At 28.7% G+C, this 23419-nt stretch overlaps 1 protein-coding gene across 2 annotated transcripts; it reads right to left on the reverse strand.

Moving 5' to 3' along the window:
* Nucleotides 1–4313: 4313 nt before the first annotated feature.
* On the reverse strand, nt 4314–23326 carry Hsc70-3 (heat shock protein 70 cognate 3). 2 transcript variants are annotated; one of them, XM_075371404.1, is made up of 10 exons: nt 23185–23326; nt 22138–22269; nt 21374–21605; nt 16356–16490; nt 15440–15676; nt 13917–14183; nt 10335–10730; nt 8756–8893; nt 6253–6477; nt 4314–5776 (listed from the first exon to the last, which is right to left on the reverse strand). In XM_075371404.1, exons 2-10 carry the CDS (start codon nt 22257–22259, stop codon nt 5561–5563), a joined length of 1968 nt encoding a protein of 655 aa, XP_075227519.1. In that variant the 5' UTR covers nt 22260–22269; nt 23185–23326; the 3' UTR covers nt 4314–5560. The 2 variants fall into 2 exon arrangements, with proteins under 2 accessions (XP_075227519.1, XP_075227518.1); XM_075371403.1 differs by having other exon boundaries at nt 23097–23254.
* Between the last annotated feature and the right edge of the window lie 93 nt (nt 23327–23419).

The raw sequence follows: 23419 nt of genomic DNA on the forward strand, positions 1-23419 counted from the left end.
ACTATATTTCTTATATTGCAAAATTATAAAAAATATATCAGTGTATAAGTGTGAAATTATGTACATATTCTGTATGTAGGTAAAATTATAAAACCAACTGCATAAGTATTTTATATACTTGTGACTGTGAATATTGCATTTGCTTGTATGTGTGTAATAAAATACATCTTTCATGCAAAGAAATTGTTTTTAAATTACATATTAGGTCATTATTAGTTAAATACATACAACAAATATATATATATTTGTTTGTATGTTTAATCTATATATATATTTAGAACAAGATAACATTCATTTCTGTAGAAAAAACCAATAAGGGGTTAAGGAAAAGATGAGGCAAATGCTATATATGCTGGCCTCCGTGGCAGCATCTTGGCCTTTAATTCAGAGGTCCTGGGTTCGAATCCTGGTCAGGCATGGCATTTTCACATGCTACAAATCATTCATCTCATCCTATGAAGCAATACCTAATGGTGGTCCCAGAGGTTAAAAAAAGGGTATATATTAGTGCAAAGCCTGGATGATGAGACTGAGACTTTTCAGATGTGGATATGGAAGAAAATAACATTGAGAGATAAAGTGAGGAAGTAATGAACATTATTAAAGAAGAAAGAGCAATTGTGCAGGAAGTACACAAAAGAAACAAACTGCTTAGGGTTAGATGAAGTGAATCTTGAAATTACATTGCAGGAGTGAGCAGAAGAAGAAAGGAAGTGAAGGAGGATGAATTTAATACAAGCATTAGCCTTATGATAGAATATCATTAAAATGACACACAACCTTCCTTTTGGTATTCTTTGTATCTGCTTATTTTAAGATTAACTAGCTCCCTATCGCAGCTTCGTCCGTAATGTATGTTACTGGCATTTTCCATAGGAGTCAATCGTTTTATGTTTTTATCAAGTAACTGGAGGCAGGTGCAACCAGCCACACATACAGTAACGGTGGCAGTGGATTGTTGGTCAGGTCACATGTCATATACCTTTACACCCCTTAAAAAAATCTGAATAAAAATCCAAAAATGGTGCTAAAATATTTATCTTGCAAGCCCAAATCTACTGAATTTCTCTTTTATTGTAGTCAGGATTGGGAAAATTTACAATCACTGTTCAAAATTTTTTTTGCCATTCTTCATCCACTTTCAAGGTTGAATTCCAAAAATATAGAAATTAATTTATTAACATGATTATTACACTCACCCAAAATCAGATTGATTTCTTAATTTGTTACAGAGAAATTAAAAAAAAATTCAAAAATCCATTTTAATCTTTGAAACTAAGAATTTCGAAAAATGTAGAAATTGATTTTTAGATATTCATAATCATTCAGTTCAAATCCAGATCACACAGCGATAGACACTCACAGTTCAAAATCAATTAAACGTTTTTACTTCAACTGGCAAATCTCCACTATTTCATATATATATTTTTTTTCAGTTTTCGAAATGAATATATCCATAAACCTTCTCAGTTATGCCAAGAAACATGGGTAAAAATTTGGTTGTGATTCACTGAATAGTTTTTTGTTTATCCCAACTAAAACCCCTTTTCCTTCTTACATAAAAAGTAAAGGTAAGTTTACCTCTACTAATAAGATTATTTCCATTTTTTTCCATTCTCAAAAATGCTTCATGGTCTTTTTATTTGTTCACTCATAAATGAAAATACAATTTTGTATTTTCCTTGAAAATACAAGAGAATACTTATAATCAACTTGACTGATTTTACAATTATTTGCAAGTCTGAATATTTTCACTATAATATAATTGAATTATAGAATTTTTGTCAACAATGGTAACTATAATTCTTTTCCATACACTCCAATTATATATTTTCCAATAACATTGCCATGGGAATCTACGCCACCCACTTTTAGTATATTCTGCTATCATTAATGGAGGAATCTTTCTTTCTTTTTGTATTTGATAATGGTAATATACCATTATGACAGTTCAGGGGTGACAGTACCCGATTCAATCTAGTAACAGTGAAATTTGTTTTTTCCATGAAATATTATATCAAATCTATCTCTACTCATTTTCTGTAATTCTTTAGAATTGTTTAATGGGCAATTAAAAAACCTATTTTCTCTGACAGTGCCAGTTTCTTTTAGGTTTACAGTTATTTTGTTTCTTCCTGCAGCTGGATCTTTGAACATCAATGTCTTTTTCAGTATGTAAGTGAATCTCAAATGTACCTGCTATATTGGTTGTAGTGTCAAATGGGTCTTGGGTTATCAAATTTTCAACAATATCTTCTTCAACAACTTTAGGTGGAATAAATTTGCACAGATTGCAGTTGCTTGTGAAATATCTTCTAAAGTGCAATGCAATTCTTCACAAAATTAATACACAATAAAACAAAATTAATACTTTTAAATATACTGCTCAGGTATTGCAAAGTAAACACTACTAACGATTTCTATAATAGTAACATATCATAAAAGCTGACCCTCAACTTCTTACTGTACTTTTAAGACAGATTAAAATTAATTTTCCTATATAATACACCAGTTAAAATGTACAATATGAATATTTAGGGCAGTTATATTACAGAAAGTAATACTACACTATATAGAGATTTTTAGACTAAAAATCATTTTAAGAGCAAATATAATTTTAAATGGCAATATTACTTTTACCAGTCAAGCCGATAAAGATTAAATGAAAAACTAATTAAGAAAATGTGAAGAATGTTAAAAATTCTCGCCTGTAAGTAGTGGTTGCCATTATTTGAACTAATTTCTTAGTCTGGATAAGTGTGAACGAAAAAGGAATGCACATGCTGCTTCATGTTGTAAACAAGAACACAGCGCAACATGTACAGAAAAAATTAACTTCAATTTAGTATATAATTTTTTTGATTAGCATACTAATGATTAGCATACCCATGATTAGTGGGTATACTTGCACATCACCAGGAGTCATGCAAAATCCACACATTGACCTGGTGTGCCCTATGCAGAACAACTTCATGGAGGCTGCCCACAAGACCTCCATGGCAATAGTATCTAATTTGTCAATTTATTTCTGATAGTAGTCCAAGCACTTCATTGCTACAAACACTTTCCTTGGTCAATGCTTTACATAAGTGATCAGAACTTCTTCTCGACTGCACACATCATGCAAGCAATACACACTTGAATGAGAACACAACACCGATAGTATTATAGGCGATGGTACTGTTGAAATAGTAATACTATTATTAAATAGTTTTAAAAAATGTTAATAACATAATACAATCCTACTACTTTATCTTAGGTAGATTTCATAAGAAAGCTACCACCTATTGAACTTTGAAAGTACCATGATTCAACTTCCGGAAAATTTTGACATCTTCGCGTTTGTGTTTCACATCCCCCAAACCCCAAAAGTTTATACATATTTTTATATATACCTCACTTTCATAAACATGAATAACTGCCATAATTTTGTGCCAATCAGTTTCAAATTGCTCCTTAATAACAAACAATCAGGTTATGGGTTTTTAAAAAAAAAAAAAAAATATATACTTTCTTATTAAGTAAAAGATCAAATCTGTTTGAAGTTCACCAATAATTGGCCCAGGAGGTGGAAAAAATGGGGTTTTAAGATACAAAAAAAATCATACCTTCCTTAATAGGCCACATTCAAATCGGTTTAAAGTGGTCATTTGTTATTCCTCTAAAGATTCTAAAACTTTTTGTCAGAAATAATTTTTGATATGACCAACCCTTATCGCAAAGGATGACCAAAATGTTGCTGGTATTGTAAGAAGGGGCTTGTCGTATGCTAAACATGTGAAACTTTTTTCACAAGCAACCATTGTCGTATTGAGTAAATTTGAAGTTTTTCTTAACTTTAAGGTGGAAATATTTTTTATCCCCTACTTAGCAGCACCAGTAAATCTACCTCCGCCTTCCGGCATGCAGAAAGGAAATTTTTTATATTTTATCCTTCATTGTTTCATTTTATATTATTACCTTTTGATAAGAGAAAAAATCATACAAAAATTCTGTGATTTGCCATTTGTGTGATGGATGGTTAACACCAATTCACTTTTTATTTTCTTATATGCTAGTGCTATCAAAATAAACTTGCGAATTCACATCAGCAGTATTGTTCATCAAAGGCCAAGGGCCAGTAATCCTTCTAGTTTTTTGGTTAAAAAAATAAGTAAATTTTCAATTCAACAAATGTAAACTATTTTTAACATATCTAAAAGTGTAGCTATGAAATGAATTAAAATTTAGGTATATGCAATTCAAGACTATTTATATAAAAAGGCTGATTTTTTTGGCATTTACAACAATCTGGATAAAAAAATTTACCTATGTTTCTTGAAAAAAGTTATTTATTCATTTTTAACACTTTTACATACATAAATGCATTTTACATACATACACACACACTACTGAACATACTGTCCATACATACATATACTCTTGAACACAATAAATCATTCACACATACACAATCTCACTAGCAAAATGAATACGTATTAACAGCTCACAAGTAAAAAATAATTATAGCTACTTTCACACTTGCATCATTTGTAACACTAACTTTTACATAGCTGTACAATAATAAATAATACATTTTTTAAAAACCAAAATGTAGCTTTTTTTATTTCAACAATAATAAAATAAAACATTTATGAAAAAGAAACCAATGAAATTTCCCGTTAAAAAAAATAAAAACAATAAAAAATAATGAAATAAATAAATAACATCAAAATTCAATAGGAAAATTCATTGGCAACTTTAACTTAAACATTAGAAAAATTCACTTATTTCTTAATTTGACCCCAAAATATATATATATATTATTAAACCCCCATTTTTTAAGTAAAATAATGCACCCCAAAAATGAACACCTGTACAAAAAATAAATACTGACTGAATAAAACTATAAAAAATATATTTAATATTTTATCTCATAATAACTGAAGTTTTTTTGTATACCCGTGATTTAATGAGTTAGAAATTTAAGTAAATAAGAGGTATTTGGAAAAAGTATCTGAAATTAACTGTTTAAATTGTATATCATTCAATTATGCAAAACAAATTTGTGCAATGCAAAATAAAAAGACAAACTAAATTAAAAAAATTACTTGGAGGAGGAATGTATAGATCTTAAAAATTAATTTATCTTCAGTGATTTTATTACTAATGGCTTAACTATTTCAGGTACATGCAAACAACTTTATTTTGCTATACATTAACAAAAAAATGAGTAGTAAAGAGTAATAATTTAAAACAGTTCATATTCAGTTATTATGAAAATATACTATAAATAAATGATATGGGTGCTTGTAAAACATCAAGATCCCAAAATTTTGAGATTTTTTGCAGTTTTTACAGTAAAAGTAATCAATACATACAAAAGTTTATAATCTCCAAATATTGGAAATTATTTTATTTTTTTTTAAATTAATGGTTTAACAACAACCAAAAAAAATCCATATGGCATGTATAAGCAAAGCTGCCAAAATTACAGAATAAAAGTAGTAAATTAATTGGCAGTTTTACTTATAATGTCATGAAAATTAAACATACAAAAAACAATTCAGTCTTTTTGGTTTTAAAGTTCATCTTTAAGATCTTCATCGGCAGCACCAGCTGGTGGAGGTGGAGCACCAGCACCTTGGTATAATTTTGCAATAATAGGTTGAACAACATCTTCAAGTTCTTTCTTTTCTTTTTTGTACAATTCAGAATCAGCATCTTGATTTTCTTCAAGCCACTTTATTTTTTCATCAATTGCTTCTTCCATCTTTGCTTTATCAGAATCACTAACCTGTAAATATAAAGAAATAAAGATGATAAAGCTTAATAAGTAAATATATATCTTTAGTTATGTTCATAACAATTAAAAATGTAAGAATTATTAACTTCCAATTAATGATAGGTAACATTGATTCATAGTATTTTTGTGCAGTCAACTAACTGAATCAAGTCTGTTTGACAGGAAGAACATTTTGCACAAAAAGGCTTATAGCATTTGCATGTACATATGGGTAACAGTATGCATGATAGTATAAGAATGCACTGTATTAGAGCACTTATAATAGTTTCATAACATGGATGACCAAAGAAAGAAATTCTAAATGCAAATTTAAAAAAAAAGTATTCATAATTTAACCTTGAGCTAGTCAGGCAATCAAATTCAGATTAAAAAAAGATTATCCATTATATGAATTTATAATTTTTTTTTAATGTAATAAATTTTAACACTAATTAAAAAAATATGATACAGGTGATGGATTTATTTACCTTTGCACCAAGCTTATCTTTATCGGCCAATTGGTTTTTCAGTGAATATGCATATGATTCAAGTTCATTACGTGCTTCAACACGCTCTTTAAGTTTCTTATCATCATCAGCAAACTTTTCAGCATCCTTAATCATACGTTCAATATCATCTGGAGTAAGTCTGTTCTGATCGTTTGTAATAACAATCTTTTCTCTGTTTCCTGTTCCTTTGTCTTCAGCAGATACCTAAACAAAAATTTATTTAGTAGTCCAACATATAAAAGAATATTAATTTTAATAAAATAATGTACACCATTTACAGTTATAAACTATTAGAAAAGAAAGTAGTACATCTAATAACAATTTTGAAATTTGCTGTATATACAAAAATCTGACAAAATTAAGCTATGCGGCTCAAAATTATATGAAAATTTTATTTTTCATAGTTTTTTTTTTTAAATTAACGTGCTTTACAAAAAAAGTTACATAATTTAAAATTTACTAGTAATTCATTAGTTACATAATTCACTAATCTATCCAACCTTTTAACCGAATTATCTACAAAATACATTAGGCCATTTAATTTTTTTTTATGTATGTATTAAAACAGTTTTATTTCCACATTCCTAAAGCAATAGATATGAACTATTTTTATTGGAAAACATTAAACATGTGGAAGGGTGTGTTAGATCATATAAAAACTAAATTCTTCACTGTAGCTTTTACCTAGAGTACAATAGTTTTTTTAATGAAACAAGATTACTTCAGTTAGAGTTTTGAATCAATTAATTTTTTTTCTTCTAAATAAAAATTATCTACAACAATAGCGAGGCAAAATAAAAATCGACATAGTAAGACAATTATCCCAGTAATTAAGACATTAACTTATTAGAATTATAAGTAATCATGCACGGGAAAGAAGAAAGAGGCTATTCTTGTATATCAGTATAATAAATATATGATGGAATACATACTAACATAAACATGTCTTGCATGCCATCATTTAAGGGCAATTTCTAATAACAACATTAACCCTTCAGCGCCAGAGGATTTAAATGCCTTGACCACAGTCCATGGGCAGAGATTTAAATATATTCAGTACAAAATGAACATATTTGTTAAAATTTGTATAATACTGCCAAAAAGTGGGATTTTTATGAAATTTTCACCTTTATGCACAGAAAAGTACATAGACTGATAATATTATTATTAAATAGCTGTTATTCTGTTCATATATATTTTTTGCTATTATCCTATGAAAACTATTCAAAATTGTCATATAAGTAAATAATTTTACTCCTAACACTAATTATATGATGCAACAACAATTCTACATATGATCTCTTATTCTATTCAATTCTACAATACCAAAAAATTATTGCAGCCTTACACTATCATTACTGTCATGTAGAAAAGAAAATACAGTACGTGCTTTTCACTATGTTGTAAATAAATACACACACATCTGATTGAAGATCAAAACCTTCAAATAAATTTAATTCAGTATCATGCAAATTTTACAAGAAAATACATGAAAATTCTGTAAAAAGTCTGCCTCTTGCATTCATAAACTGTTCAGCATACCTTTTTGTTTCTACAAAAATGGTATTTTACTACTGCTTCTGTAAAAAACAAAAGAAATACAGACGCAATTGAATTTATATTTACAGAAGCATTTTGTGGTCCAGAATTACCAACAAATAACTTCTGTTGCCTCTGATAATTTCTCATATCCTCTCAAATAAATGGACGATTGAAAATGTCCTGTATATTCACTTTACTATCACCATCTTCCCTATAACAGTATCAACAACTGCAAAGGCATCTTCAGGATTTTCACTAATTTCACTATCAGAAAATAAACTTGATCAGCTTCAGTCACAGATTTACTTGAAGGCATGGTGTTAATTGGAAGACTGAGTATGTAGGCCTAACCCAGATTCAGAAGCAAGTTCAATATGGCTCTACAGAAGTACAAAAGAATATCTGTATGCCCTATAAAGTACCATGTAATTTAACAAGCTGCTATGTTTGTTGATCATAAATTTTCTACAATTATTTGAAATTAAAAGAGCTAACAAGGATAGAATAATAATACATAATGATAAATGGTATCTGTAATTTTACATCTTAGATTATGCTAAAAATAATGATGTTACTTGACTTATGAAGCCAAAGTTCATTAAGTCAGCTGTAATGCTACACAGTCAGATTCTCTTTAACTTAGACCTTGAGGACATGTACACAGTGCAAAGTATGTCGGGCACTAGTCCATATTTCTTATGGAGGTCGGCGGCACAAAACAAAAGTTGAGTCAATATGAAATGCACAGGTCGGTGTCAATGGGTTAATCCCAATAACAGACGAGGAAAATCCAAATTATTATTCTTACTCATTCTCTAACAGTAAAATAATCTTTTTACTTATTATTGTTAATTAAATGAAAAGAAAAAATCTCTTGCATAACTCTAGAAAAGAAAGAACATGTTAAGATAGTAAATACTTTTTTTATTAGAATAATTACCTGTAGAATACCATTGGCATCAATTTCAAATGTGACTTCAATTTGTGGTACACCTCTTGGTGCAGGTGGAATGCCAGTAAGATCAAATTTACCAAGCAAGTGATTGTCCTTGGTCATAGGTCTTTCACCCTCATAAACCTGTCATCATTAAATCAATTAATTTACAGAATCTAAAACAAAATAATTTTTCTATCTTAATTCTAATAAAGAGAAAAATTCATGCATGAACAACCTTTTCAGGACTTCTTTTTGAGAATTGAATGTAGGCTAAATTAGTTACACTAGTCATTTTAATAGTATGGATATTTTTTCCTACTTAGGCTTTTAAGTAACCTGCTTTAGAATCAAGTTTAATTTTGTTTCAGAAATTGATGAAGCTAAAAAAACTCACAATTACTATTCAAGAAATTCTAATGCTTTCTATTGAATTCACTAATAATCACATGGCAATGAATTTGATTCAATAATAAATAAAATTTAATATTAATTAAAAGTAATGTTTCATCAACAGATTGATAGTAAATTTAATGTAAATAAATTTATTTTAACACGACTGAGCAATAACTATTCTGTTAATGCAACAGTTTAATAAACATGATAAAACTGACCCTCACAAACACATCAAAAGTGAAATTCTTTCACAGCTACTATTTAATGGTAGCGAGGAAATGGTAAAGAGGGAATAGATGAAAAAATGCCCACCAAAAATAAAAATAAGCCAAAAAATCAAAACAAACTGCCTTGGTTTTGTCGATCACTTGGCACTGCTAGCAAATGACATTGACAAAACTAAACACACAGATATTAAAACTTCAAAAACATTGCAAATAAAATTGGTCTCAAAATATAATTCGAAGAGGCAGAAATTATGTCTTAAAATCCAACAAAATTGATAATAAAGTCAAAATAGTAACCCAATTTAAATACCTCAAAGAAATAATAACCTAAACAAAAAAAAAAACAATTCAAATAACATATAGATTAAAAAAATTCTATCCGTAAACACAAAAATAAAATAAAGCGTATTTACTTTCATAAAGATAAACTCTCAGTTATAAACAGGAAGCCACATATGCAGCAGAAACAATCTTCTACTTGAACCAAAAATCCAAGATAAACAGACTAGAAAACTGAAAGAACCTGCATAAAAAAACGTACCTGAAAGATGGGCAGTGGTGGATCATGCTCAACAAAGGGTTAGAATCCATCACTGATACCATGGGTAAGAGAAGACTAAGATTCTTTGATCACATCACAAAGAGCAAAATTTTCATTAGTGTAGGCCCAACTGTAATACTATCTCCTAAATTTTTATCTTTTACTCCTTAGAGAAGTCCATACATGTACACATTACTGATGGATGCAAAATCAGGAAGTCGACCATGCAAATTTTTGGTCATGCCAAAAATTTGATTAGTAGTTTGGTTTTAAATTACTAATCTAAATGAAGAAATAAAATTTGCAGTCCTTTTTGCTTTTTTCTAAGCTTTATGTCAAAAAATAAAAAAACAATACATATAACTGGTAACTACAAGGTATAACACATTTGACATAAAAATATCTCCTTTGACAAACATACCTGAATAGTAACAGTATGCTGGTTGTCTGAAGCAGTTGAGAATATCTGAGACTTCTTTGTGGGAATGACTGTGTTTCTTGGAATAAGTTTTGTCATAACACCACCGACTGTTTCAATACCCATAGTAAGAGGATTGACATCTAATAAGACAATAGCATCGGTATCTTGTTCACCTGATAATACTCCAGCCTGTACAGCTGCACCATAAGCAACAGCCTCATCAGGATTAATACCCCTTGATGGTTCTTTACCATTGAAAAATTCTTTCACAAGCTGTTGTACTTTTGGAATACGTGTACTACCACCAACTAATACAATTTCATGTACATCCTTTTTATTCATATCTGCATCTTCAATAACTTTCTGTACTGGTTTCATTGTTGATCTGAACAAATCCTACAAGGAAAAATGAAGAAATTATTTAAACATCACATGCAAATTTAACAATCAGAATAATATATAAAGAGAAGATGACCAAATTTATAATTAGTAGAATGAAAATATTGATTAATGTAAGTAACTTAATATAACTGAGAAATTATATTTAAGCCAAGTATTGTTTGATACTTAGGATTACGAACCTTTAACCACCAGTAAGAATTACAAGATTACTGTTTTTACATAATACATTTTTCCTTAATACTGAAGAAAAAAGTTACTGATTTCATTAAATGTAAGTTAAGTATATAAGTGTAATAAAAATATATATATAATTGAGGGATTCAATAACTGTATTATTACAAGTAATGAGTTTTGGATTTTTTTAAAAATAAATAGTTAATATCTCATGACAATTTAATTTGTATGCAAAACAAAACTATGCAAATTAATTTCTTTTTGTTATTATACGAATTAAAATTATACATGATGTAATTTGCATATGGGTAATCTTTAAAATCTGGTGGGGGCATATTTAATTCAATCTGGAACCCTTAAAAATTCAAATAAGTATTAAAATCTACTATAAAACATTTGGACAAATTTTACATACATTTGCAAAAGCTGTAGTATTAATCTTTTAATCCCTACATACATACCAGTACACATGGGCACCCATATTTCTCTGCATGGTGACGCACGTACCGGTATGTTGCATTCTTCTTTACTATGCCCATATATGAACATTTGTTTTGTTAATACTAGTAACACCCTATTATGAATTTAAGGTACTTTTTTCTATTTACCAAGGATAACACATTCAAAAGCCTGTTTTTTGTTACTTTCTTGAACTGTATTTAGCTTGCTATCTGAGAGAAGCGATTAGGTTATGTTTATGTTTTTCCCAGTGTAGTTAGTGCTTGCGTTGTATTTGCTAAATCTTTTATTCGTGATGAAATAATTCTGTATGTCATTAATCCTGAATCAGACACTGAAGATTCAGGGGAAATTAGTGTTAATGATAGTATAACATTAGGGATGAGTGATAATGACGAAAACAAGGTAGCTGTACACGTTGGATCATACAGCTATTTCGTAAACAGTGAACAGTTTAGCACTTAAATAAAATACTGTCTTTAGAGTAATGGAAGTTGATTTTATTTTTATTACACTTGAATTTTATATGGATGCTGTTTTTTTTTATTAACTACATTTTGAAGTAAATAAGTATGTTTAGTAGGCTTATACATAATTTCATTTTATGTTCATAACACAAAGAAAGAAAAAAAAACAGTACCGGTAAATGTGTCTGTACAAAAATATTTTACTAATCAGTGCAACATTTATTTACAATTAGGGATTCCATCTTTAGTTATTTGTGACCTTTAGTACAATTATTTTAATATGCAGGCTGTGAGTTATAAAACCAGTTGCTGTTGGTGCAAATAACACATTACCGTAAGTATTATTACGGAAAAAAAAAAAAATTCAGGCTGTAGGGACAGTTCATTCTGGAAATACCTAGGGATTAAAAAGGTTAGTATCAGATGAAACAATACATCAATGTAATATAATCATTAGCAAATACGGTATTTTTATTAATTGCCGTTCTCATCAATATAACTATAAAATTAAAAGGTGTGTTCAGTTTTTATCAATTATTATTGTGCTTTATTATTACTATCATCATCATCTGTAGACTGGTTAGCAGTAGCTCTCCACGAGTCTCTAGTCAGCCATTCTCTTGAGCTCGGTGTATGTCCTACAGCTGATGTTATCTTTTATTTAATATGTCCTAACCTAGATCTACTTTTTCCCTTTTGTACCATCCTCAAGGATGGACTCAAGTAAGGTTTTATGTTTCAGTATCTTCTTTCCTATGGTTTTTCTAATCTTATCCTCAATAAAACTTAAACATTTGTAACCTCTTCAACCCAACTAATTTTCATCATCCTATAAGTAGCACCAAAGTTTGAAGGCTACAATTTACCTTTTTTCTGCTTCCCCAAATGTACTTTACAGACAGGTAAAACAGTTTATGATCTGTTTTTCACCCAATACAGTTTGCACGAGTTCTAAAATCTATTTGCTACCTTGATCTTTCCTTTAATAATTTTTATATTATACTTCAGGTCAAGTATCATGCCAATTTTCTGCAAATATAGAGATTTTTGCCATCTGCAAACCTTATGTATAATTCTCAACCTTAATTCTGTGAAATTTAAACGATGCTAAATCAATGACTTGTTTATGTATTACAGAGTACATTGCAGAAAAAGAGTAAATTGCTAATGTAAGGAAGAAATTTTTACATATTATTATACAATCTTCAGTAACTGTTTAGATAAAATCTTTCATAAGAAATTTTTACTAATTATTTATAGTTAATGATTGTTAATAAAACTTTTTATTGCAAGAAAATAAAAATTTAATTTCAGGAAGTTTTAATACTTTAGTACTGAAGTTTTAACAGTTATATCAATTATGAAACACAGACAGATAAGAATCAATAAGAGAAAATATTAGTCTACAGCATACTTAAAAAAATTACATAGTTAAAGGAAATTTTTGCTTCAATGAACAAATAATAAATAAAATTAATCAACCAACACAATCGTTCTGATTTATGAGATCCACTGAGTAACTTTCACATTGGAAAGTTGTTCATAACAAAGTAAATTTTAAATCAAGCATATCGAAAACAAATCTTTTTTGTAGACAATTTCTATTATAACATTAAACTAACATCAGAAGCAGGAACTACTATTCTTCGTAGTTTGATGTGGTTTTCATTGTTTTTATTCCTTTTTTAAGTTAACTACAAAATAGTTTTCAGTAGAAATTTTCAAGCGAAAGATCTTATAAATTTGAGTCTCTAAAGTTAATCACTTTCTTAATAAAGTATAGTAACTAATAAGTTTACTCAAGTGCATCAGTAACAAATATAAGATAAATTAAATTGCATTTGTTAATTTTTATGAATCTTTTTTTCTTTGATGTTCATGAAAGTTTTCATGGTATATAATTTTTGTTTGTGAAAGAAGAATCATCCTTTTATATTGAAATTTTTAAAAAAAATAGCCTAAGTACATGAAAGTGCTTATATGAACAGAAAAGAAAAAAAATTTGGAAAGCAGTAAGCAGTTACCATCACACAACTGACAATTAATAAATTTAAGTTAGTTTAGCAAGACAACTACTAACCATGTTAAGTTCTTCAAATTTGGCTCTGGTCAAAGTTTCTGAGAAATCATCACCTTCAAAGAAACTTTCAACTTCAATTCTTACTTGATGACTAGAAGATAAAGCTCTCTTTGCTTTTTCAACCTCTCTCCTAAGTTTCTGTACTGCTCTGTTATCCTTACGAATATCTTTACCTTTCTTTTTCTTATATAATTTTATAAAGTGATCCATTACACGCTGGTCAAAATCTTCACCACCCAAGTGAGTATCTCCGTTAGTCGATACTACCTGCAAAACAGACAAAAAGGAACTGATGAGAAAATATAAAAGAATATATTATACAGTAAAATATACATTAACAATAAACTAACTACACTCTTCAAATTTCTAAGTTAAATAAAAATATGTTAAAAATAATTTGAGGAACTGATAGAAAGGACAATTATCTTGTTAGGCTTCTCATTCTGGAATGTTTCAATCACACAGTTTTACTCAAATTTTCTATGCAAAGGTTTCATCAAGAAAAAGTTTAATTTCATGATGATTTCTTTTTCATAAAGGACACAAAAAATTAAAGAAAAGCAACTTTTAAAGAAATAGTTTTTAAGATTACTGCACGATACTGAACGAATTACTCATTTACTTATTAACACTTAACCTTCAATCTATTAACATGAATTTTTAAACGTCTCAAATTACACATCATTAAGAAGCCAGTTTCACATACCATGTATGTATTATTGTATTTGCAATTTTTGTTTGTCAATGAATGAAATCAATTGTCTTAAAAACGTGATTAATCCTTAATTAAATTCATATTTTTCAACCGTATGAATAAATTCTACCCCGAACCTATCACAGTATTGTTCTATACTACTTCTACTATTGCATGGCTTGTATTATAGAACTTAGGAAAATTTTGATGCCAAAAAATGCAGAACCATTGCCAGGAATTATTACTATATAAAAATTAAGCAACTACTGTAAATTAACTTAGTTGCAATATTAGATATCAAGAAACAAATAATACTAACAAGTATTCATCAGTAAATAAACTTATGGTGGACAATAACATTACAGGCTAAGATGCACATCACTTTCTACAACAAAGCACTAAAATAGTACTGTACACCTTAGTATATTCAACTCTTCCCAGAGAGTATATATATATTTAAATATAAATATTTAATGATACAAATCATCCTCTTATTGCCTCTATTAGTTTTTAAAAAATCTTGTTTTTAGTATAATATGTAAAGAATGAGTCGGTAATTATTATGATGCAAGGCATGCTTTCTACCTACATTAAATTATTACAGATTTTTTTCTTAATGATTTTACGTTTGAATGTACATTAAAAAATCATAATTCACATTTAACCGGCTTCAAATGAGTTTATCAAAAATACTTATACGATAAATACATTTAATTCGGAGATATCGATAAACAGATGTGCAACACTGAAAATACCAATAATCACCCAAAGTGAGAAAGCCCAACTTCAAAATTTATTAAAACAGGTTAAAAAAGCATTTAATAATTACCTCAAATACACCATTATCAATTGTTAGAAGTGAGACATCAAAGGTACCACCTCCAAGATCAAATACAAGCACATTCTTTTCACCTTCACGTTTATCAAGACCGTAGGCAATTGCAGCAGCAGTAGGTTCATTAATAATTCTCATGACATTAAGCCCTGCAATAGTACCAGCATCCTTTGTAGCTTGTCTTTGGGCATCATTGAAATATGCTGGCACAGTTACAACAGCATGAGTAACCTGAAAACAAATTGTATTATTAAATAACAGAAGCTGAAGATTTTGTGGATTTAATACATAAATTAAAACCTTTTTAATCCAAATCATGTTAAACCAGATTTAAATTAATTTGAACAATGGACATACAAAACCTATTTTTTCTACAACAATATTTCAATAATACTTCAAAATACTGTTGTAATTAAAATAGATAAAACCAAAAAGCTAAATAATCATGCTATGGATTTTGTTCAGTCAAGTGAAAATGAATTTCAGCTCTATATGAACATAGGAGGAGCTTTTTTAAAACATGCTCTACACGTAATTATTTTATTACAAACTACTATATAGCTGAACCATATTCATTAACAATCACCTGTTGTTTTCATTTTTAAAAACATACTTAAGATAAAAAAAGGTTTCTTTATTTTTTGTAAAGTTTACTTTATAAAGTGTTATACTACACTTGCTACGTAATTTTTAATCTTTTCAAAAAGTTTTAAAGTTTATATTTTTCCTCTCATACATTTTTCAGTTTGGTTAAACAAATATTTCTTAATGAAAGATGAATTTTTGAAAATTTTTCCTTTTCCAGATTGCTACATTATTTCACAACTTAATCCAGATAAATAAGTTTTTACGGCTTTATTAAAAATCTAATAAAATAACATGTATAATGACAACTAAATGAAACCATTACCTTCTTGCCAAGATAAGCCTCAGCAGTTTCTTTCATCTTTCCAAGAACCATAGCAGATATTTCTTCAGGTGCAAATACTTTATTACCTTGACCAGTTTTAACTTGAATATGAGGTTTGCTGTTCTTTTCCACAACCTATAAAAACAATATTATTCAAATTGAATCCTAAATAAAATATAGTGAACAAGTTAATTAACAACATAAAACAAAATATTGGACGATTTTATTTTGTCATTTGAAGCTAACTGATAAGACTAAATTGGAAGTGAAAAGGTTCATTGTCTGACTGAAAAAGTATTATCTCGTGTAAAACTTATTTCTAGCAAAAATATAACTAACCATATGTATTAATGTTCTCATCTTAGCAGATAAATAAATTACACCCCATAATAGCAGACAGAATTACAAATACATATGATATTTATCATTACTAATTTAGTAAACAATTTACATAATTCACAGAAATTACGAAAATGATTTAGTTCCTCCATATACATAATATAAAACAATTACTTGTACAGTTTCTTTATCCAACATATCCATTTGTAGGAACTTAAGGAAAATTTTCATTCCATTTCCAAACATGTAGATTATTATTATAAATCAATTAATATAAAGTGTTCAATGAAAGTATCGTTTCATTAGTAACTAATTGTGGTTGAGGCCACTTTAAAATTAGTGTCCCTTTGTCTGATTGGACAAGCAAGAAATAAGTGGTAACTTAAATAATAAAAGCAAACAGTGATATCTTAAGCAGGCTATATAAACTGTTTCGAAAAAGGTAGAAAAATTTCTCTATTATGGACACTGGAAATGTAATGTAAGCCTTTCATTCTACCACAATACGAGGCTGGTAAACAAATGATTTACAACAATTAACAAAATTAAACTTTTTGAAATTGCAAGCAAGTTGAATGAAAGATGGTTTTCTATCATCCATCATTTTTTTTTTTCAACAGAGATCAAAAGTCCAGCAACTGATTCCACATCAACTGACAGATCTTTGAAGAGAATAGTTAAAATATTATTAAGACACGAGAGACTCATTTCTACTAAGTGGATTAACAACCTATGAGTCAAAGTTCTATCACTTTGAATCAGAGAAAGATTACAGAGTAAAGCTGAACATCCATCTTCTGCAGCAAAAATTTCAAATGGAAGTTAATTTCAGTTAATTCAGTACCATTTCAAATATATTTAATTCAATACAATTTGTACTTAGTCTAAATATAACACTACTTTTGTTAATAAGTTTTTAATAATTTGTAGTACTTACGTATTAACACCACCGCAGCTACAGCTTTATTTAAAAACAAAGTAGTCAATCGGATTTCGGTGTTAATACTCAAAGTTTAACATAGATTCAAAACAGTCTCTATTAATTTTAACAAATGGTTATTTATATTTATTTTATAAATATAATTTAACCAAAATTAACCTACGCTCGATTAACAGGAGTGTTTGGATTATTTAAATAATAAATAATTGCAATAATTACTGAATTTATTAAATAAATACTCAAAAAATTACGGTGTTAATTAGTCAAGGTTAGGGAGCGTAGGTTAAGTTATGTTTATAAAATAAATAACCATTTATTAAAATTAATAAAGAGACTGTTCATTTTCCACCGAAATCCGATGGACTACTTTGTTTTTAAATAAAACTGTAGTTGCGGTGGCGTTAATATGTAAGTACCTAATTTGTACATTTATAGTTAGATGAGATTAGCAAGCTAAATGAGCACTAGTTTACATTATTATCTACAACGTTCAGTATATAGAATTGTTAGTTAGTTACATTACCTAACCTAACCTTAAACCTATGTATTAATAATGTAATAAATAATCTAGTTAATTATCATATAATGCAATATATATTTATTAAAATTTTAATGTTAATCAGATGAGGTTATTGAGCAAAGTGGCCATAAAATTAAGTTATCAAAAGAAGTTCAGTATGTGGAATTGTTAGTTAAGATTCCTAACCTATGTAGTACTAATTTTAATACATAATCTAGTTAATAATCACAAACACTATATATATAAGTTTATATTGTAAAATTTTTAGGTGGTAGTAAATTAACAGAAAATCATTTTCTTCATACCTAAATTAAACAGTGAAAACTACTGTGGGCTACTGCAATCAATAAAGCAAGAAAAATCAAATCCAACAAATATGCTATACTTGTAAAAGGTGTTAACTTCAGAAATTTTTTTTATCTGAATTTCATGGGCACACAATGGGTATTTGTATAACAGACACATCTGGTGGAAATTTCAACATACAATCAATGTGTGAACGGAGCCTTTAACAGTATACATAATGAAAAAAAAATACTAAACACAGAGAGAACATTCATCAATGAAAACTTTTTGCTTTTTATAAAAAAAAACCAGCTCAGTTTAATTATTGAAAAACTGAAGGAGCTGAATAGTTAAAATGCTTATGCTTTGCTGTTCCTGTGAAATCTTTTGGTTGAAAAAAAAATCAATGAAAAGAGGGGGCCTTTTTTGTTAAATGTCAGGCATTTCGTTTTTGATAAGAGTAGTGTGAACATGCCTCAGCACAGGCTGGAATGAATGACTTCATTGTTACATCCAGCAGTACCCCAGTGACTGCTCCACTGGCTATGACTGCAGCGGCAGATTGTCAGAGCCAGTGGAATAAAATTTACAAAATACAAATCAATTTTGTATTCAAGTGATTACAATGTTATTGCTTTCTTTAATTTAAATGGTTATTTTTAACTTTATTAATAATAAACATACACTATTAAATAATATTGTAAATATATAATTTTGTGCACCATAAGGTTATCATGTCATTCTATCCCATAAAGAGATGCATTTACACTATTTCCAATGTAAAAAAATGCAAATGCTGTCAGTTAACAGAAAACATCAGAGGGAAAAAATTTAGCACTGAAGATTTGGGAATTAGAAATGATATAACATGCATACGAAGTATGAGCTATGTGGTCGAACAGGCAAGCCAAAATGCAAATTAAGAGGGTTGTTTTTAAATATGGTGTTAGGAAAAAATATTAGAAATTAATTGCAAGTTAAAAATTCAAAATAGAGGTTTTAATGATGCAAGAAAAAATCCTTACTGGAAATCTCTTACTACAAGTAGTGGATAATATTAAGCCACCAGTTAATTTAATAAAGTAAACAGGAGGTGAAAATCTTAGGTTGGTAAGTTAGAATATATAAAATTTATTAAAATCAAGTAATAAAGGAAATATACAGAAATAAAAGATTATTGCTCAACAAAAAAAAGTAATGAATAAATGTAAAGCAAAAAAAAGCATTAAAGAATAGCAGCTAATATGAATTTTATACGTTATGTACTGTTTTATACACCTTAAACTCTGATTCCTCAGATTCTATAATGATTCAAGTGTTTCAGGAGAAACATTATCATCTACAGCATATCATAGCTCCTCCAAAAGCTTAGCTGGTATTCAGATAGAATAAAAAATATTCAAGATAACCCTTAAAAGAAGTTTATCAATAACTAGCTTTCAAATCTAAAAAAAGGAACAAATCTTATAGTTCTATAAAAACAGTTTTTTTATAATACGCTCTGAAAACTACAGCAGTAAAACATTTTAATTTCTGTACTTTTTCAAGAAGATGGCCGCATCTGATCTATAGTCAGTCAGTTGTTAGATGGCGACACCGATTTAAATTTAATATATACAACTTAATATTTCACAACTTTAAATTTCAGATATAAATACACACACAAGTAAATTAAAATTTTAAATATAATCTAACCAAACTTAACCTACACTCACAATTTGTCATTAGTACGTCTTTAGGTATTCAAATATCAAGGAAGTGATAGCGATATTCAGGACACAGTAAATAAGCATTTCCTGTTTAGGTATTCAGATAATTATTTAGTTAGTCAGAATGAGGGATTTAATTAGTAGTAAATTTATTTCTTGGGATTATTGTATTTATCTCTGAAAGTGAAAATTTGTGCTGAATAATGGAGGTGCCCGACATTATTTAGAGTTACATGAATTAGTAAAATAGAAAGAAACTGCTGTTCAATTTTTGCAGTGTGTGGAAATATTACCCTTTCGTAAAATATGTTTCGCTTGGTCATGAAATGACTATATCTGATTCAAGAGACTGTTGGCATCGTCACCATATGGAATGTCGTGAAGATATAAACCTGAAGAAAGATACAATGGCTCAAACAGATTAAAGTAGACAATTCCACTATATTGTTGGTTATGAAATGACAAGTATTAGTTTTTGTATAAAGGAGTTTAACATTTTATCTCTAACAGTGGTGGACTGGAATAACTTTTTATGAGACTCGGTGAAATTTCTTAGCAATCAAACTGAAATTGGTTGTCCTAATATTTATGTAGAAATAAATGGATCTTAAAAAAAAGGAAATATAACCAAGGACAACACTTCAGTCAATTGTTTTTGGTAACGTATATTGCAAAACAAACTAATGCTTCCTGCATGACATTGTTCATAGAAGCAAAACTGTTCTACTATCCATAATTGTTAAAAACATTAGGCCAGAACAATTATACATTCCAATCAATGGGCTGTGCATAATGGGATATGAAATGCCAATTGCTACTATACAGATTCAACTGTAAACTACTCACATAACTTTCACTGATCCAATTACTGGTTCTCATACACAACATATAGAAACAGTATGGAACTTTGGGGGGAATAAAAGAAAGAACCAGCGTTCACTTTGGAACTCATCAAGGCATGGTAGTCAGTTATGTGTGCAAGTGATTTTGCTGAGTACAATTAATATTGTTAAGTTTGTTAGATTATAATTCTAATTTATTTATTTTCTCCTTTCACCGGCCCCATCTAACTAACTACATTTCAGCTGCAGGCATCTTCTTGAAAAGTACTTTAATTTCTGTATTAAGTAATCAAACATAACATACACACACACATACATATATATATGTTACATGTTAAATGTAACAAATCATGTTTTCACAAAATTGGAAATGAAAACTATACCTTGAATGGGAAAAACTTAATATCCTGCTGAACAGTGTTATCAATCCAATCTCTTCCAATTAACCTCTTAGCATCAAATACAGTATTTTCTGGATTTGTGGTCAGCTGGTTCTTGGCAGCATCTCCTATTAAACGCTCACCTTCCTGAGTGAATGCAACATAAGATGGTGTAATTCGATTACCCTGGTCATTAGCTATAATTTCTACTCTTCCGTTTTTATATACACCAACACTAAAAAGAAAAGACAAAAATGATAAAAACATAACTAAAGTCTAAAAGTAGAAATTAAACAGCAACACTTATACGAACACCAGTGCAGGAATGTGGTTTAGATGATATATTTTTTTAATATTTTAAAACTGGATCACCTTTTAGAAAATCATTAGAATTCTTTGATAATTAATAATGATAAAATTTTAACGTGCTAATACTGAAGTGTATAATTAATCAGTGAACAGTACTTAATGATGAATTATACACAATTATCTGATAAGAATGTTAATAAGTAATCAATTTTCTACATACTCTGAAACTTTTTAGAAGGTAGCAAAATAAAATAATAAATATATAACTGCATGAAGAAAAATAAACTAGCCATGTACAAAAAAATTTAACCATATGTAAAATAATGGAATGCAATTTTCAACAAAAATCTATATATTACAAAAATTATTTGCTGCTTTCAAAGAATTTTTTACATGAAAAATGTTACACAGGAGGCTAATTATAAAACTTAGGTTACAGTAGGCATAAAGAAACTTACCATGAATATGTAGTTCCTAAATCAATTCCAATAACTGTTCCTACATCCTTCATTTTCTCTTCCCCAGAAACTGTGTGCCATAGGCACAGAGCTAAACACAAAGCTCCTACCGAAGACTTCATTCTTGGGTACCTGATGAACAATGAATAATTACAAAATTAGATTCATGAATCTAGGCAAATGATGTTATGATTCATTACTGAACATGACAAAACAATGAAAATAACTCAAAACTCCGCAAATAAATTAAACTTCTTCCATCTGAAGCTTATAAATAGATCTTTCTTAAGAGGATCATCCACAGCATTAATATATTATCAAAGGCCCTTTGGCCTTTAATACTTAATTTTAAATACTAAAAAATTGCAAATAGCTTAAGGGCATTTAGACAAATTACAAGTAAAAATATGGGTAAATTAATTCCACATTAACTTTCAAAAAAGCAAAACAATACTAAAATTCTAACCTAATGCACAAAAGAAAAAAAGGCTATTGTACATTACTAGAAATAAAAGTAATAATCGAATATGGCTTATGTCACACACAGAATAAGTCACTTCACCGCAATGTAGCGTTACAATTCCACACAGACATTAGACGTCTTAGTTTTCATTATATTCAAAATTCCACTCACAATGAAAAAGTACACGGTAATATATTATCATCATTGCTGGTTATTTAAATAATAATGAGCAACTATAACAACCCCATCAAAAATATTCAGACAGATGGATCAACACAGCAGCAGCAATATGTAATTAATAATTCGTATCGTTAAGACAAGTATTTTAGAATTAATTGTATTATTAACATAGAATTTAGTAATAAGAAATATTTTACAATTTATTAGTCTACGTCACCCTTTTTATAGAATACTCTAATACCGGCCAACTCAAAATTCAATGCACTATAACAAAATTATTATATTTATCAATAATATTCTAATACAATGAAATTACCTCAGTACACCTACAATAAGAATATTACAGTACAATATTGTTAAGAAAAGTTAAGCCCACAGTATAAAAATACACACTACGAACTCACTATATGAAGACTTCTTAAGAGCAACTGAATCAGAACCGTACTTCTACTCTGTTAACAATTAACCAAAAACCGATTCTTGACCTCTATGCCTTCGTGGTTAGATTCTATTGGCGAGTACTGAAAACAGGAACAGACAACTCGCGTTCTTATTGGTCAGTCGAACATGTACTTGTCTGACTTCTATTGGCCCACGTTATAATTCCAGAAAATTCTTCTTAAAGTACACGTCTACCTG

Source organism: Lycorma delicatula, chromosome 7 (genome assembly GCF_047948215.1).
Source record: "Lycorma delicatula isolate Av1 chromosome 7, ASM4794821v1, whole genome shotgun sequence".
Lineage (NCBI taxonomy): Eukaryota > Metazoa > Arthropoda > Insecta > Hemiptera > Fulgoridae > Lycorma > Lycorma delicatula.